The sequence below is a fragment of the Chenopodium quinoa genome, unplaced genomic scaffold, assembly GCF_001683475.1.
Source record: "Chenopodium quinoa cultivar QQ74 unplaced genomic scaffold, ASM168347v1, whole genome shotgun sequence".
NCBI lineage: Eukaryota > Viridiplantae > Streptophyta > Magnoliopsida > Caryophyllales > Amaranthaceae > Chenopodium > Chenopodium quinoa.
The window spans coordinates 810,867-828,055 of record NW_018743791.1 but is presented as its reverse complement, the minus strand read 5'-3'; the positions used below and the strand labels follow the sequence as shown (position 1 = coordinate 828,055).

General features: G+C 33.8%; 1 protein-coding gene and 1 non-coding gene across 2 annotated transcripts; one reads left to right on the top strand and one right to left on the bottom strand.

Moving 5' to 3' along the window:
- Positions 1–9,095: 9,095 nt before the first annotated feature.
- On the top strand, positions 9,096–9,167 carry TRNAE-UUC. The gene has a single exon. It is a non-coding gene; the product is annotated as a tRNA-Glu (tRNA).
- Positions 9,168–11,180: 2,013 nt separating this feature from the next.
- Positions 11,181–13,405, bottom strand: LOC110685033 (uncharacterized protein At4g19900-like). Its single transcript, XM_021861493.1, has one exon. It carries the CDS (start codon positions 13,133–13,135, stop codon positions 11,378–11,380), a length of 1,758 nt encoding a protein of 585 aa, XP_021717185.1. The 5' UTR covers positions 13,136–13,405; the 3' UTR covers positions 11,181–11,377.
- Between the last annotated feature and the right edge of the window lie 3,784 nt (positions 13,406–17,189).

Genomic DNA, 17,189 nt, shown 5'->3' with positions numbered 1-17,189 from the left:
GACCTTTCCAACGATATATTATAAGCCCAATTCCGATGAATATTGAGGAAGTTATGGCCAATTTACTAAACTGGGCCCGGATTGAGCTTTATGTACGGCCCAATGATCTAGGGGAGGGCCTAATATGATTTATCATTCCTAATGCAATTAGGAATGGTTTTAGTCTTCTAGAATCTTCTAGAAAATTCTTTTCATTCCTAATTCAATTAGCATTGATAAGTTGACTTTGTTGACTTTTCGGAGGTTTAATCAAAATCAAATAGCATTTTCGAAGGAATTATATTATTTTATCCTCCAGTACGGTAAACTTATCGGATTTTCGAAAACGCGTTAGAATCAAGACTGGCGTCCAACCCCAGGCCTTGGCGACTAGAACCAGGCTTGGCGCCAGACGCTAGCCATTGGCGCCTGACGCTAGCCACTGGAGCCTGGCGCCAGCTAGCCAGGGTTGGCGCCAACCTTGTTTTGCGTGCGTCAGACTATGTTTTGTTAAATTATCTTTTTTGGCTGATTTTCTCTATAAATATCGTATCAAAAACTCTGTTTTCATTCACCAATTCTATTCATTTGCAAGTTATCATCAACAATCATTAATTCTTTAGCATTATTTCATTCAATTCTTTCTTACTTTGTTTTGCATACAAAATTCCGCATTCACAAGATCTAGAAACACCTAGCAGTATCCGAAGTTTCTTTCGCCTTACACGTGAAAGGTTTTAATTTCTGAGGGTTTGCCCCCAAATCTCTATTTCAATTATTTAATATAATTGTTGTTTATTATTTTCCTTGAAGTTACTAACGTGTGTATTTTTTTATTAGAAAGAGGCACGAGGCATCAAAGTAAGTACTTTATTGATTTATTAATGTTATGATGTAGAGGTCATGTTTATATTGTTATTATGATATTCCTAGTATCATGTCTAGGGTAATTTTAACATTTAATATGATTGTTGTGATGCTTCCTATTCTCTTCCTAATATTTATGATTGTTAGTATCATGTTAGGGTTAAGGATTTGATTTTTAATGCTTAGTGACATGCTAGGGTTTGTTATTAATCTTGTTAGTATCATGCCTAGGATCTTGCTATGTTTATTAAGCTTTAATATTAACATGAACGTGATTATGATTATAATTATTGTTATGGTTATTTATTATGTCGCTTGATTTATTCTTTATTGCTTGATCACACCTTTTATTGCATGTTTAAAGGGAATTTTGTACTTGTAATCCTGCTTAATAAGATATTTAATAATCTTGTTAGGGTTAATATGATTATAATTCAAGTGATCGCCAATAATAGATTTGTTTGCGCATTAATATTCAACCAACATAGATTAAACAGGTTTAGGGTTAATCCTATTGATTGCATGTTAGTCGGAAATCGCACATGAATACGATCAGAATAAAGTAGAGGCCTATTATTAGGTCAGATTCAATCTCTTTAGGTTGGATTTGTACCTTCATCCCCGAACCCTTATTTGGTTCATGACCTTATGGAGTTGACGATCTCTTGGATCGTTAAGGGGTGTAACCTTCATCCTATGAACGGTTTACAAGTTCCTTAAAAACTTGTTGGCGACTCTTTTGCTCTATCTTCTTCCCTTTTGGACGCCACCGTACTTTAGTGTATGATCATAGTGGGGTTCAAGCTAGTGGGATTTAAAGGCTTGAAATTATTCCCTACACCTACAACGAACATTTATAACAACATATAATGATCATATATGGTTCCAAACGACATTATATGATCCCGAGATGTATCTCCTAAAATCTCGGCCTTGAAACCTCCAAAATTTCTCAAAAAGCATGGATATTAGCCTTCAATTTTGGAATTTTTTGACTTTTTTTCGCCTGCAAAAAAAATCTGCCGAAATGTTTACCATGATCCCTAATACCCTCCACGAGTCCAATTGGGTGGGTGGAAGCATCCAATTTGCCGTTAAACGTCCAATTTACCGGTTTACAACTTGCACCGATTTCATTAACTCAAGTCCACCACGAACATTTATGACAACATATAATGATCATATATGGTTCCAAACGGTATTATATGACCCCGAGATGTATCTCCTAAACTCTCAAGTCTTTTCGACACCAGGCCCCGAAACCTCCAAAATTTCTCAAAATGTCTTCAATTTTGGAGTTTTTTTTACTTTTTTCGCCCATAAATAAAAAAAATTGCCGAAATTTTTACCATGGTCTCTAATACCCTCCGAGAGTCCATCTGGGTGGGTGGAACCATCCAATTTGCCTTTAAACGGTCAATTTACCGATTTACAACTTGCATCGATTTCATTAACTCAAGCCTACCACGAACATTTATGACAACATATAATGATCATTTATTATTCCAAACGGAATTACATGACCCCGAGATGTATCCCCTAAAATTTCATTTTTTTCGACACTCGGCCCCGAAACCTTCGAAATTTCTAAAAAAAGCATGGATAGCCTTCAATTTTGGAATTTTTTGACTTTTTTTCACTCGAAAATAAAAATTGCCGAAATTTTTACCGTACCATGGTCCCTAATACCCCCCGGGAGTCCAAATGGGTGAGTGGAACCATCCAATTTGCTTTTAAACGACCAATTTACCGTTTTACAACTTGCACCGATTTCATTAATTCAAGCCTACCACGAACATTTATGACAACAAAAAATGATCATATATGGTTCCAAACGACATTATATGACACCGAGACGTATTCCCTTGAATTTGAAGACTTTTAGACACCGGGCCCCAAAAAATCCGAATTTCTCAAAAAAGTGGATATTCGCCTTCAATTTTTGTATTTTTTTACTATTGTTCTCCAGGAAATAAAAATTGCCGAAATGTTTACCATGGTTCATAATACCCTCCCAGAGTCCAATTAGATAGGTGGAATTATCCATTTTGCCTTTAAACGACCAATTTACCGATTTACAACTTGCACCGATTTCATTAATTTAAGGCTACCACGAACATTTATGACAACATATAATGATCATATATGGTTTCTAACGGCATCATATGACCCCGATATGTATCTCCTAAAATATTAAGGCTTTTTAATTAACAACGGGCCCCGAAACTTCCAAAATTTCTCAAAAAGCGTGAATATTAGCCTTCAATTTTGGAAATTTTTTACTTTTTTCGTCCGGAAATAAAAATTGACGAAATATTTACCATGGTTCCAAATACCCTCTGGGAATCCTATTGGGTTGGGGGAAACATCCAATTTGCCTTTAAACGGCAAATTTACCGATTTAAAACTCGCACTGATTTCATTAACTCAAGCCTACCACGAACATTTCTGACAACATATAATAATCATATATGGTTCCATACGACATTATATGACTCCCCAGATGTATTCCCTAAATTCTCAAGACTTTGCGACATCGGGCCCCGAAACCTCCAAAAATTTTCAAAAAGCATGGACATTAACCTTTTTTGGAAATTTTTGACTTTTTTCGCCTGAAAATAAAAATTGCCGAAATGTTTACCATGTTCCTGAATACTCTCCATTAGTCCAATTGGGTGGGTTGAACCATCCAATTTGCCTTTAAAAGGCCAATTTATCAGTTTACAACTTGCACCGACTTCATTAACTTAAGCCTACAACAAACATTTATGACAACATATGATGATCATATTTGGTTCCAAATGGCATTACATGACCCTACGATGTATCTCTTAAAATCACAAGCCTTTTCGACACTTGGCCCCGAAACCTCAAAAATTTCTCAAAAAGCTTGGATATTAGCCTTCAATTTTGGAATTTTTTGAATTTTTTCGCCTGTGAATAAAAATTGCCGAAATGTTTACCATGGTCCCTAATACCCTCTGAGAGTCCAATTGCGGGGGTGAACCATCCTTTTAACTTTAAACAGCCAATTTACCGGTTTACAACTTGCACCGATTTTATTAATTCAAGCATATCACAAACATTTATGACATCATATAATGATCATATATGGTTCCAAACGGCATTATATGACCCCGAGATGTATTTTCTAAAATCTCAAGCCTTTTCGAGACCTGGCTTTGAAACCTCCTAAGTTTCTCAAAAGCTGTGGATATTAGCCTTCAATTTTGGAATTTTTTTACTTTATTTCGCCCGTAAATAAAAATTACTGAAATGTTTACAATGGTCCTTGATACCCTCTGAGAGTCCATTTTGGTGGGTAGAACCATCCAGTTTGCCTTTAAACGGCCAATTTAACGGTTTACATCTTGCACCGATTTTATTAAATCAAGTCTACCATGAACATTTATGACAACATATAATTAGGGATGGAAACAGGTCGAACTCGGAGCGGATTATGCTAAATCCGACTTTGACCTGACAGGAAGTCGGAGGTTAAACCCGACATCCGACTCCGACTCCGACTTCGATATCCGACCTCCGACTCCGACTCCGATCCGACCCGACTCCGAGTTTTTTTTTCATTATTCAATATACTTTGAGATGTTGGGCTATTTGGGATTTTACAACCCACACCCAATGCCACCATGACCCACTATCTATTTGAGTCGGAGTCGGATAATCCGTTAAAGTCGGACATTTGTCGGAGTCGGATTTTTTTCTCGGATTTTTTGTAGGATCCGACTCCGACCCTCCTTCGACTCGGAGTCGGATTATTTTAACGGAGTCGAACTCGGATTACTTTTTTCTCGGACTCGGAGCGGGTATTTTACCTCGTATCGGGGCGGAGTAGGGTCGGATCCGGACTAGATTGCCATCCCTACATATAATGATCATATGGTTCCAAATGGCACTATATAACCTCGAGATGTATCCCGTAAAATCTTATTTCTTTTCGACACCGGGCCAAAACCTTCGAAATTTCTATAAAAACATGGTTATTAGCCTTCAAATTTGGAATTTTTTAACTTTTTTCCGCACGGGAAAAAAAATTTCCGAATTTTTTTACCCCGGGAGTCCAATTGGGTGGGTGGAACCACCAATTTGCCTCTAAACGATCAATATACTGGTTTACAACTTGCACCGATTTCATTGATTGACTAGAGCCTACTACGAATATTTATGACAACAAATAATGATCATAAATGGTTCCAAAGGACATTATATGAACCCGAGATATATTCTCTAAAATCTCAAGTACTTTCGACACCGGGTCTCGAAACCTCCAATATTTCTCAAAAAAGTGGATATTAGCCTGCAATTTTGGAATTTTTTTGACCTTTTTTTGCCCGGAAATAAAAATTGTAAAATGTTTACCATGGTCCCTAATACTCTCTGGGAGTCCAATTGGTTGGGTGGAACCTTCCATTTTGCCTTTAAACGGCCTATTTATTGATTTACAACTTGCACCGATTTTATTTACTCAAGTCTACCACGAACATTTATGACAACATATAATGATCATATATGGTTCCAAACGGCATTATATGAACCCGAGATATATTCTCTAAAATCTCAAGCCTTTTCGACACCGGGCCCTAAAACCTCCAAATTTTCTCAAAAAGCATGGATATTAACCTTCAATTTTGGATTTTTTTGACTTTTTTCGCTTGAAAATAAAAATTTCCGAAATGTTTACCATGGTCCCTAACACCCTTTGGGAGTCAAATTGGGTGGGTGGAACCGTGGAACCATCCAATTTGCCTTTAAATGGTCAATTTACTGATTTACAACTTGCACCAATTTCATTAATTCAAGCCTACTACGAACATTTATGACAACATATAATGATCATATATGGTTCAAAACGACATTATATGACCCTGAGATGTATGTCCTAAAATTTCAATCATTTTCGATGCCTGACCCCGAAACCTCCAAAATTTCTCAAAAAGCGTGGATAATAGACTTCAATTTTGGATTTTTTTTGACTTTTTTTTTGCCCGTAAATAAAATTTGCTGAAATATTTACCATGGTCCCTAATACCCTATAAGATTCCAATTGTGTGAGTAGAACCATCCAATTTGCCTTTAAAAGGCCTATTTACCGGTTAACAACTCGCACCGATTTTATTAACTCAAGCTTACAACGAACATTTATGACAACATATAATGATCATATAATGTTCCAAATGACATTTATGTGACCCCGAGATGTATCCCCTAATTCTGAAAGCTTTTCGACATCGGGCCCCGAAACCTCCAAAATTACTAAAAAAGCGTGGATATTAGCCTTTAATTTTGGAATTTTTTGACTTATTTTTGCCCGAAAATAAAAAAAATGTCTGAAATGTTTACCATGGTCCCTAATACCTTCCATGCTTCCAATTGGGTGGGTGGAACTATCCAATTTGTCTTTAAACGGCTAATATATCGGTTAACAATTTGCACTGATTTAATTGATTCAAGCCTACCATGAACATTTATGACAACTTATATTGTTCATAAATGGTTCTTAATGGTATTATATAACCCCGAGATGTATTTCCTAGCATTTTAATACTTTTCGACATCGGGCCTCAAAACCTCTTAAATTTCTCAAAAAGCGTGGATATTAGCCTTCAATTTTGGAATTTTTTGACTTTTTTTCGCCCGCAAATAAAATTTGTCGAAATGTTTACCATGGACCCTAGTACCTTCCGAGATTCCAATTGGGTGTGTGGAACCATTCAATTTGCATATAAACGGCTAATTTACCGGTTTACAACTTGCACCGATTTCATTAACTCAAGCCTACCATGAACATTTATGACAACAAATAATGATCATATATGGTTCCAAACAACATTATATGATCCTGAGATGTATCTCCTAAAATATTAATACTTTTCTACTCCGGGCCTCGAAAGCTCCAATATTTCTCAAAAAGTGTGGATATTAGCCTTTAATTTTGGAATTTTTTGATTTATTTTTTCCCGGAAATAAAAATTGCCGAAATGTTTACCATGGTTCCTAATCTCCTTCGGGAGTCCAATTGGGTGGGTGAAACCATCCAATTTGCCTTTAAACGACCAATCTACCGGTTTACAACTTGCGTCGATTTCATGAATTCAAGCCTACCACGTATGACAACAAATAATGATCATATATGGTTTCAAACGACATTATATGACCCCGAGATGTATCACATAGAATTTCAAGACTTTTCGACACTGGGCCCCAAATATCCAAAATTTCTCAAAAGCGTGGATATTAGCCTTCAATTTTGGAATTTTTTTTACTTTTTTTTCGCCAGAAAATAAAAATTGCCGAAATTTTTACCGTGGTCCCTAATACCCTCCGAGAGTCCAATTGGGTGTGTGGAACCATTCAATTTGCTTATAAACGACCAATTTACCGGTTTACAACTTTCACCGATTTACCGGTTCACAGTGGCCAATTTAATTAACTTGCACTAAACCCGACTTGAACCGAAATTGACCCAAACCCGTTTTAACCTGTCAAAACCCGAATTTAACTCGACTTGTTACTAACCTGACCCTGAATTCAACCTAACCCGAATTTAATCCAACCTGTTACAAACTCGATCCGAAATCAACCCTTCTTGTTATTGACCTGACCCAAATTCAACCTGACTTGTTATTGACCCAACCCGAATTCTACCAGACCTATTACTAACCCGGCCCAAAAATTCAACCCGGTCTGTTATTAACCCGACTCGAAATCAACACGACTTGTTATTGACCCGACCTAAATTCAACCTAAATTGTTCCTGACCCGATTTCAAATCATCTTAAATGAAATTTAGACCACATTATTATTGTTAATCAAAGCATTTTGTCTTGGGAGACTAAGGCCAGCAAAAGAAAAGAGCATCATCCTCAAATTTAAGAGTTAAATATAATATATATTTGTTATATGGTCAAAGGATATAATTATCTTCCTAAATTATAGACTATAGTTCCCTAGTATATTGTCATATATATTATAGTCAAAGGAAATAATTAGCTTGATAAAAATGATAATTATCTATATTATAGTTAGTTGAACCTGAATATGACCTGATTTGGAAATGACCCGACCTGATTGTAACCTGCAAATTATTGGCTTGAACATAACCCGACTTGAATCCGATAATGACCCGACTTGGAAATGACCCAACCTGATTATAACCCGCAAATTATTGACTTGAACCGAACCCGACTTAAACCCGAGAACGACCCGACTTGATTATAATCCGCAAATTATTGAATTGAACCGAACCTGACTCAAACCCGAAAATGACCCTACCTGATTCCAACCCGCAAATTATTGTCTTGAACCGAGTCCGACTCGAAAAATTATCCTAACCCGTTTTAACCCATGAAAACCCAATTAAACCCGACCTATTGTTCACCCGACCCGAATGTAACCCGACCTGTTATTAACCCGACCTAAACCCGATAAGAAGTATGACCCGACTCAAGCATTACCCAACCCAAACCTGACCCGCATAGGTTATGGAATTCATCTGAATTGACCCAACCCGAGTTAACTCGACCCACTCTTACCCGACCCAAGCCCGACCGGTTTACACGAATTGACAGTTCTACTAAAAGCATAGTTAGTGTATGAGTATCTTTTATCTTGTTAATATCGTCTAGATACTTAGCTATTACGCTTAAGGCTCTCTAAATCTCGATGGAAATCATTAAGCTTCCTAATTCTACATGGTATCAAGAGGTAGTGTAACATAAAGATCATGAGTTCGAATCTCATCCACCCCTCCTTTCAAAGTGGAATATTAAACGCAAGTATTACGTCTATGGTATATATAGTGTTTGCAATACTACAAAAAAAAAATTCCTTTCAAAAATATTGTTACTACCTATGTTATGTTTCTACTTTCGTAAAAAAAAAAAAAAAAAAAAAAAGAAAAAACCTTATGTTTCTACTTTTATTTGTCGCCAATTCCTAGTCTAACCATGATACTTTCTACATTTGGTTGATCAATCACTCAAAGTTTAATTAAATTAATTTAATTTCCTACACTTTTGATAAATAAATTCTAAAGCAAGAATATAATAGAGAGGTAATTATGACAGAATGGGCTTAGCTAGATACTTTTACATTTTTTGAGACCTACTTTTTTTTTATTATTAAATTGTCCAAATGGGCTTATAATATAATAATGAAAGAAATGCAGTTTATATAAGTTAATAGTTTTAGTTATTGTTTTATAGGACAACTTATATTATATAAACAAATCCGATGTCGTCCAGCGGTTAGGATATCTGGCTTTCACCCAGGAGACCCGGGTTCGATTCCCGGCATCGGAACTTTTTTGCTTATCCCTTGACAAGTGCTTAAAAGTCTGTACTTTACACAAAATAACATTTGTTTTTGTGGGAACAATTGTAAGGTTTAGTGGCTAATTATGTAATTTCCCCTCATATAATTAACTTTTGATGATATATTTAGTCTCTATTTTTATGTGAGTTTGAGAATTTATTTTTATTTTTAATCAAATGATTGTAATCAAATGATTTTATTTTTATTTTTATTTTTATTTTTATTTTATTATTATTTTTTTTTTGTTTGTTTTGATGCAAAATGAAGTTATAATACTAATTACACTTATTTGCCTGTAATTTTGTTATAAGTTTTTACAAAAATATTAAATGCTTATAAGTAACCTAAAGACTACATATATCATTACCGGCTTTTAAAATCATTTGGATTATTGTAACTAAAGATGTTTATACCTACTCATCAAAATAAAAAATTGATGTTTATACCTTAATCAATTATTAAAATATAAGCTTTTAGTAAAGAGTATATTGGGGTTTTGTACGAAATAATAATTCAGATTTTCTTTTGTTTAGAGATGATTATTATTCATGTTATTGAAGAAGTATATTACGTTGTATGTTACATGTCTTATGGCTATGTTACAACAATAATTTTCTTAATCAAAAAATTAATGTGCAGTAATCATCCCAACTAATAACAAATCAAAGTGTTTAGTTGACTTGATCTTGAAGCTGCTAATTAGTAATTAAAACCAAATTAACACTAATAAACAATAGTTTAATTACGAGATTCGGTGGTTAGCCATCTAATTAATTAATAATGCTTGAGTTACAAGTTGCATGACATTGAGCACAACGTCTGCAGCTCATAAGCTGAGAAATACAGATATGATAACTAGGCCATGTGATGCTCCAGTTATGGCACACACGCATAATGTTTACTGTTTAACTTTATATTATATTATATTTATACTCCCTAATCTAGTTATAATTAAACTAGGAGAAAGGAAATATATAATATGATATTGATTAATATTATACTTTTATTATTATGAAAGATGTAAATATAAATAATTGTTGTAGTACATCCTGTGCAACACATGCTTTACAACTTTTAGCAGTGGACTGAATTTATGGTCAATAAGAATTAAGAAGAAAATTGTGTAAGGTCTTAGCTTTATCAAGCTAAGGAACTTTGCTTGGACTAGGGATGGTAATGGGGCCGCGGACCAGCACTTAGGAGTCCCATCCGTGATCCGTAGGCTAAATTCCGTGATAAAGTAGGAGTTTAGGGAATTTGCAAAGACTAACATGACACGACTTAATTAGGTACAATAGACACTTGTGACATGTTTTAAAACACAAAAGACGACTACTAGGTTGTGTTGTGCCTTAGATAGGCAGCACGACACCATGGGAGCCCATTGCCAGCAAACCATTATCTAATTAGAAATGTTGTAAACGTATCAATGTGATAACAAATTAATTAAAAAAAATCTTCGTTATCTGTTGATATAGAAAGAAATAGACGTTTATGGAAAAGATCATATCTATAGTGCACTTATTAGGAAAAGTTCTATCTTTACCAAAATATGTTAATTATCATGGTAATTAATTAAAAAAAAAAAAAAAAAAGGTAAAAATTATATAATATTTTTTCTTTTGTTGTTTGCTGAATATAAATAATCTGACACTGGTTAATGTTCATATAAGAAGTTAAGAAAATCAATATTAATTAAATCAACGGTCTTGTAATTGTTCGAACCATGTCACATGCATCAAAATATATTTTTGGAAGAATACATTAAGAAGATTCCAAGAATAAGGTTGGCGCTTATACATGAAAATTATTTAATTAAATTAGATTAAGACGTTATATCAGTTTAGTTAAGGTTTAAAAAATAACAGAGTAATTAACAATATAGATTCTTCTTGGAATAAATCATGAAAATTTTGTATTATCTGATCGAATATGTACAAAAACATTATACAACTAGTACGAAATCAAACAGTTTACAGATAGTATGAAGCTTCGAATAATCAAGACCGAAAAATGAAAGAGAAAATCGAAATTAGGATAATTCTCTGTATAATTATAAAGATGTGAATGTATATCATTAATCCTGAAACATCCAAGGGAAAAAAAGAATCTAAAAAAATGTGTAACAAATGGAATTATTACAACTAATTTGACTGTAAGATCGAAAAATGTCAAATTTGCGAGCATTGATCAAATCTCATGAACTATAAACTTGGTTACAAATGATGCAATAAGTTGAGATAATTTTCCCAATAGCACCATCTTTTTCGATCTTCAAATTTCGAGTCATTTTATTCCAAAGATGAACACCATAAGACTCCCTAATAATCTTGTTGTACGTGTTTGTAACCCATTCTGAATCACGTTTACCAGTGGAGTTTCGAAACAACTTGTAAATCTTGTACCAATCAACAGGATAAAATGCCATAGGAGACATCATATTGAACTGATACCGCGAATCATCTACTGTGCTTTTTATAACTCGTGTAGCCATGTATGGTCCATTATGGCCCCATAAACTCCCGTCAAAAGTCGAGTTGAACTCTTCCAAGAACCTTAGCAACAAAGGATGTTGCTTATCAAAGATCAATACCGCGTTGTTTACTGAAACCCACACCTTCTTTTTCTCATCTAATTCTTGTACTCCAATAGTATTCCTTAAGCCTGAAACATCCTTTAGTATTATCATATCGGTGTCAAGATACACCCCTCCGTACTTGTACAAGATTACGAGCCTTAAAAGATTTGACAAATTTTGAGCAATAGGGATCTTCCCTGGGTCCATCTTGCCATCCTTGAGCCTTCGGAGCCAATCATTAGCCGGTGTTCCACTAAACAGAAGGTTAAAATCCGGGGCTATTGGCAGGATTAAGTGCCCGCGCTCTATCAATGGTTGAATCATTTCTCTACCTGGTTTCGAGGCCATTATCCTGGAGACTATGAAGACACAACCTCCAGGGTGTGCCTTAACAACACTCTCTAAGGAAAACATTTCGCGCTTGCCAAAAAACTTGGCTGACGATATCCATGTCATAAAGATATTCACCCTGCATCTTTTTTCACTGATGTAATGCTGTAACTTTTCCTCAAACATTCGCGTCTTTGGTGTTGACTCGAGTACTTTAGAACCTGGAAGCCTTAACTTGATCCACTGCATCCTTTCCTCGGATGAATTACTGTAAGGAGGATTTGAAAGATGATCATATTGGTCAATTGACGCGACAATTGATTCGTCGTCCTCATCTTCTTCTGCCTCTTCCTGTTTTTTCTCTGTCTGAATGACGGCTTCAGGTGGAGATGCAGACTGCGTTTGATCATTTTTTTCGATTTTTGCTTCCTCGACGACTGATGCTTCTGGTGACACTGATGAATTGACAGGAGCATCATTCAAAGGTGAATCAACAACTGGAGTTTCTGAAATCTTTTCGATTTTTTTCTCTTCCTGCACTTCCTCTGCTGTCAAATTCTGAGACGGAATTTCGACTACAGGAGATGGTGAAATCTGTTCATCTTTCTTATCCTGCACTACTTCTGGTGTCGGATTTAGAGAGGACGGAATCTCAACAATAGTTGGTGGTTGAACCTGATCATCCTTCTCTTCCTGCCCAAATGTCGAATTTGGAGCCGGATTTTCGACAACAGAATCCGGTGGAAATTGGGAATCCGACAGCAACGGCGCAGTTGCTGGATTTGATTCTGGGTTGACAACAATCTCCTCCTTCAGTAAACTAACAGAAGGGGTTGTGAAATCGTTGACCGACAACGGAGTTGTTGCTTCTTTCGTCGTTGGAGTAAGGTTAACAATCCTAAGGTATTCAAAATGATTAATATATTGTTGAGGGTACTTTAGATAAAGCAGAGACAAAAAGGAGATTGTAAAGAAAGCAGTAATCATGTAAATTGATACAAATGATGAAGGTATGAAGGAGAAACATTTTCGATTCGAATTCGACATTTTTATGTTCAGAGAACAGGAAGATGAAGAAGAAGGAAAAAAAAACAGGGGAAATTTCTAAGGTTCAGTCAAGAAATCTGCATTATGTTTCTTGCAAGAAGATTATGAGCATTAATTTTTTGTTTTGTAATGCTAATTGATTTTTATAAGTAATATTGCTCATTGGTTGTGACAGAGTGTAGAGGAATATGGAAGAAAAAATAAATTGATTGAATGAAAAGAATAATATTAATTTTGTAAAATGTCCTTTGAAGATTATCCAAGCATGATATACATTTGACTTGTGAGATTTAAGCAAAGTTGTAAGCTTTTAATTAATTTTTCTACCTTATATTAAAAATTTAATTATAATAATTGGGATATAATATATGTTACATGAAAAGAGGTGGAGTGAATGTTTCTATCAAATTCGTTGACTTGATTTTTATAGAAGTTGTGGGTTAATTTTATATTATTATTACAAATGATTTCGACATCTCACAAAATTAATTAAAATTAATTTATAATAGATTAATTAATTTCATGGGTAATTTATTTAATTGGATATATTATTATGAGTTGGTAAGATCAAGAAAGTTGTGCATAGGATGTCATTGTACTTATAATTGTATAACAGCAGTGAAGACTATTAGTTTGTCATCATTCTCGAACAAAAGTGATTGAAAGTGTTACGGCGGCGATTAAGAATAATAGTTGTTAAAATGTAAGTTGTATAAAAAGTTTGGATGATAAAGAACATAATGATAGTAGTGAAATATGCCAAATAGCTAGTTTTTAGGTTGGATGGTGTTTATATAAGGTAGCAAAAGTTGTTTCCGTGATAGTGTTTTGAGTTTCGGATTATGTTTCTTTATATAATAATCTATTTGGTGCAATTTTCAACAATTAGTTTAGCTGATATTTGAACAAGATTATGACATACAATGTGATGCAACTACTCTTTGACATTGAATAGGTCATCATTAACGGTTTGTAAATCAAGTTGATTAGTAATAACATGTAAGAACAATTAAAATTTTCTAGTACAAAGTAGATGTAATTTAAATAACAAAAATATACCACAATGAATTTTATGGAGAATTTTTTTTTTTTATAGGAGCTAATCCTGATACCCTTTTTATTATCACTGTATCACGGATTCACGGTAAAATAGTTTTAAAATTGAAATATATGGGTGAAAAAAAAAAAAAAAAAAAAGTCAATCAAAAAGTCAATAACTCAACATGATTGTACTTTTTTTTTTTTTTTGAAGGACAATATGATTGTACTTATTAACTATTGTTATGAAGGCTTTTCCATTTTTAGGGGATTTGTTATTAATTGTGTAGATAGAAATAATGAATTTTGATTATAATTTCCATCTCTGAACGATTTTTCCTTTTTCAATTATCTTGATTGAACATTTATTGCAATTTTAGAAGGAATGATGAGATTTACTTAAGCAAAATGTGATCAAAATTGATATGGAGTTTTATTTTATTAATAATAATTGAATATTATTATGCAAACAATTTTAGTAGAAAATTAGATTTGATCGATTTGTTGTGAATTGTGATGTGATCAGTTTGATTTGGAGTCATGATTTTACAAATTTCTTTCCATTAATGATTACTATGATGACTATGAAACAATTGGCATAGCTTTTCGTGGCACTTCGTAAGCTATATAGTACAGTTTTATTGAACTGGATTGCATTTGGTTGACTAAGGACATGTTCACGTTTATTGAATTGAGCTGAACTAAATTGAACTGAATAATTTATGAGAGAAAGGAGTTGAACTGAACTGAACTGAACTGATTGGAGCTGAACTGAATGAAGTAAAGTGAACTGAATTGAAATTAATCTGATGTGAACAGGCCTTAAGACTGGTGAAACTAATCAAAATTGATTTTTGTGAATTTACAACAATTTTTTATTACTAAAACATATTGTTATTACCAAAAGGAAAATTTGTCAGAAACAACCTTTTAAAAGTGTCCACTTTATTTAAAACAACCTTTTAAATTTTTTTTTGCAATTTCAGACCACATTATAAATTTTTTTTATCAAAGACAACCAAATGCTACTTTCCGGCATTTGACTCTATTTGTCCCGATGTTAACTACTAGTGTGCAACGCACATGAACTCGTATATTGCTTAATACACCAATTTTCACTCTAATTCACTCGTACTAAAAGAGGGATGAAAGAGAAGTAGAGGTTTTAATAGGAGTTAATTGGAGGAAAAAGGGGTCTATTAAGCAATGTAGGAGGTCACGTGACTCGCACACTCGTGGTCAACACCCGGCAAAAATTGAGTCAACGGCGGAAAGTAACATTTGGTTGTCTTTGATAAAAAAAATTTATAATGTGGTCTTAAATTGCAAAAAAAAATAATTAAAAGGTTGTTTTAAATAAAGTGGACACTTTAAAAGGTTGTTTTTGACAAATTTTCCTTACCAAAATGAAGGTTCGACTTAAGTGAGATCGCATGAAAATCAAAGATTCACTTAATATCTAGCCAAAATTACTCTATAAATATTATTGAATTCTTATTTGATACCAAAAAAAAAAAGTATTAATAGTGATGTCATAAACTATACGAGCATTTTCTATTATTTATTCAGTCAATTTTAATAGACGTAGTAGTAGATTAGTAGTGGCTTGTTTGCGTGAGTAATGTTCCTTGTGGATATTCTAATTCATAAAATATTTTTAATAATTGTCCATTTGTCCTTGCATTAATGATGTTCTTGCTTGTACTTGTTCAAGGCTTACAATACTTGTTCTACAATTCACAAAGCGTTAGTAAAGCTGAAATTATTCGTTCTAAATTAGAATGTCAAGGATAATATCCTTGATTAACAATCAAAGGCAATTTAAGTACAATTTTAATTAATTTATGTTCACAAATTACGAAGCAAATATTGCAGACGAATCACAAACACAGCACCTTTAAAGGAATTAGTTGCAGTTCCTACTGGTAGAATAAACTACGCTAAGTTTTATTATATTTTAAATTTTTTTTGGTGAAACCATTTGACGTTATAGTACTATATAATGTTTACTGTCTATTTTTTGTTTTTTAATTGCCAATATTTCAGTTATTAGTAGTTTACAGGAAATTCCAAAAACTTCATTATTTTTATATTGAAAGTTTTACTCCTAAAATTAACATGTGAGGGCATGATGCGGATGCATTCAACGTTTCCTTTCTTGGTCCGTTTCTTTAATGTTTCTTAGATTAGATTTTGGCTTACAAGTTTTTACCTTTCACTTGAAAGGGTTTTTCTTGTTTTAAGCGTTAGGATTTTTATTTTGATTAGGAATTGTTTTGGTCTAGTGAGTTCCTATTTGAATTAGGACTTGTCTTTAGCAAAAGAGATTCCTAATTGGATTAGGACTTGTCTTTAGCAAAAGAGATTCCTAATTGGATTAGGACTTGTTTTTAGCAAAGTAAATTCCTAAGTGGATTAGGACTTGACTTTGGTTTTTAGGCGTGTCTAGGTGTTTTAGGAGGATTGAATAACCTAATCTAAGTTGAATTAAACTTAGTTAGTTTAGTCATATCCGAATTAGGAACTTGGGGATCAAGTTTCGGTTTTCTTAGGTTTTCTAGGTCAAATGGGATTCTAATTCAATTAGGATTAGTTTTCTAATTTGATTAGGTTTAGAATTAGTTTTGAGTCTATAAATAAAGGTTGTAAACTTTGAATTAAAGAAGAAGTTTTGTTTTGTTGATTAAAGCTTTATTGCTTGTTAATTTGGAACGTTTCTTTCCAAGTTTTCTTTGTGTTTGACGAGTGAAGTTAAACATAAAAACCCTTAGATTAGGCGAGTGAAACCTGATTTAAGAGAGGTTAGATTAATTAGTGAGTGAAGCTAATTCAAACTATCCTCAAAAAACCCCTAAATCACGAGATTAAGGTGAGTGAAGCCTTGAAATCAGATTTAGAACCCTTAGGCGAAAACAAACGAGTGAAGCTTGTTTAAACCTAAGACCAAACGAATCAAGAAACGCATCAAATGGTATCAGAGCTGTTGGTGTGATTATTGAGTCGTTATATCCTTGTT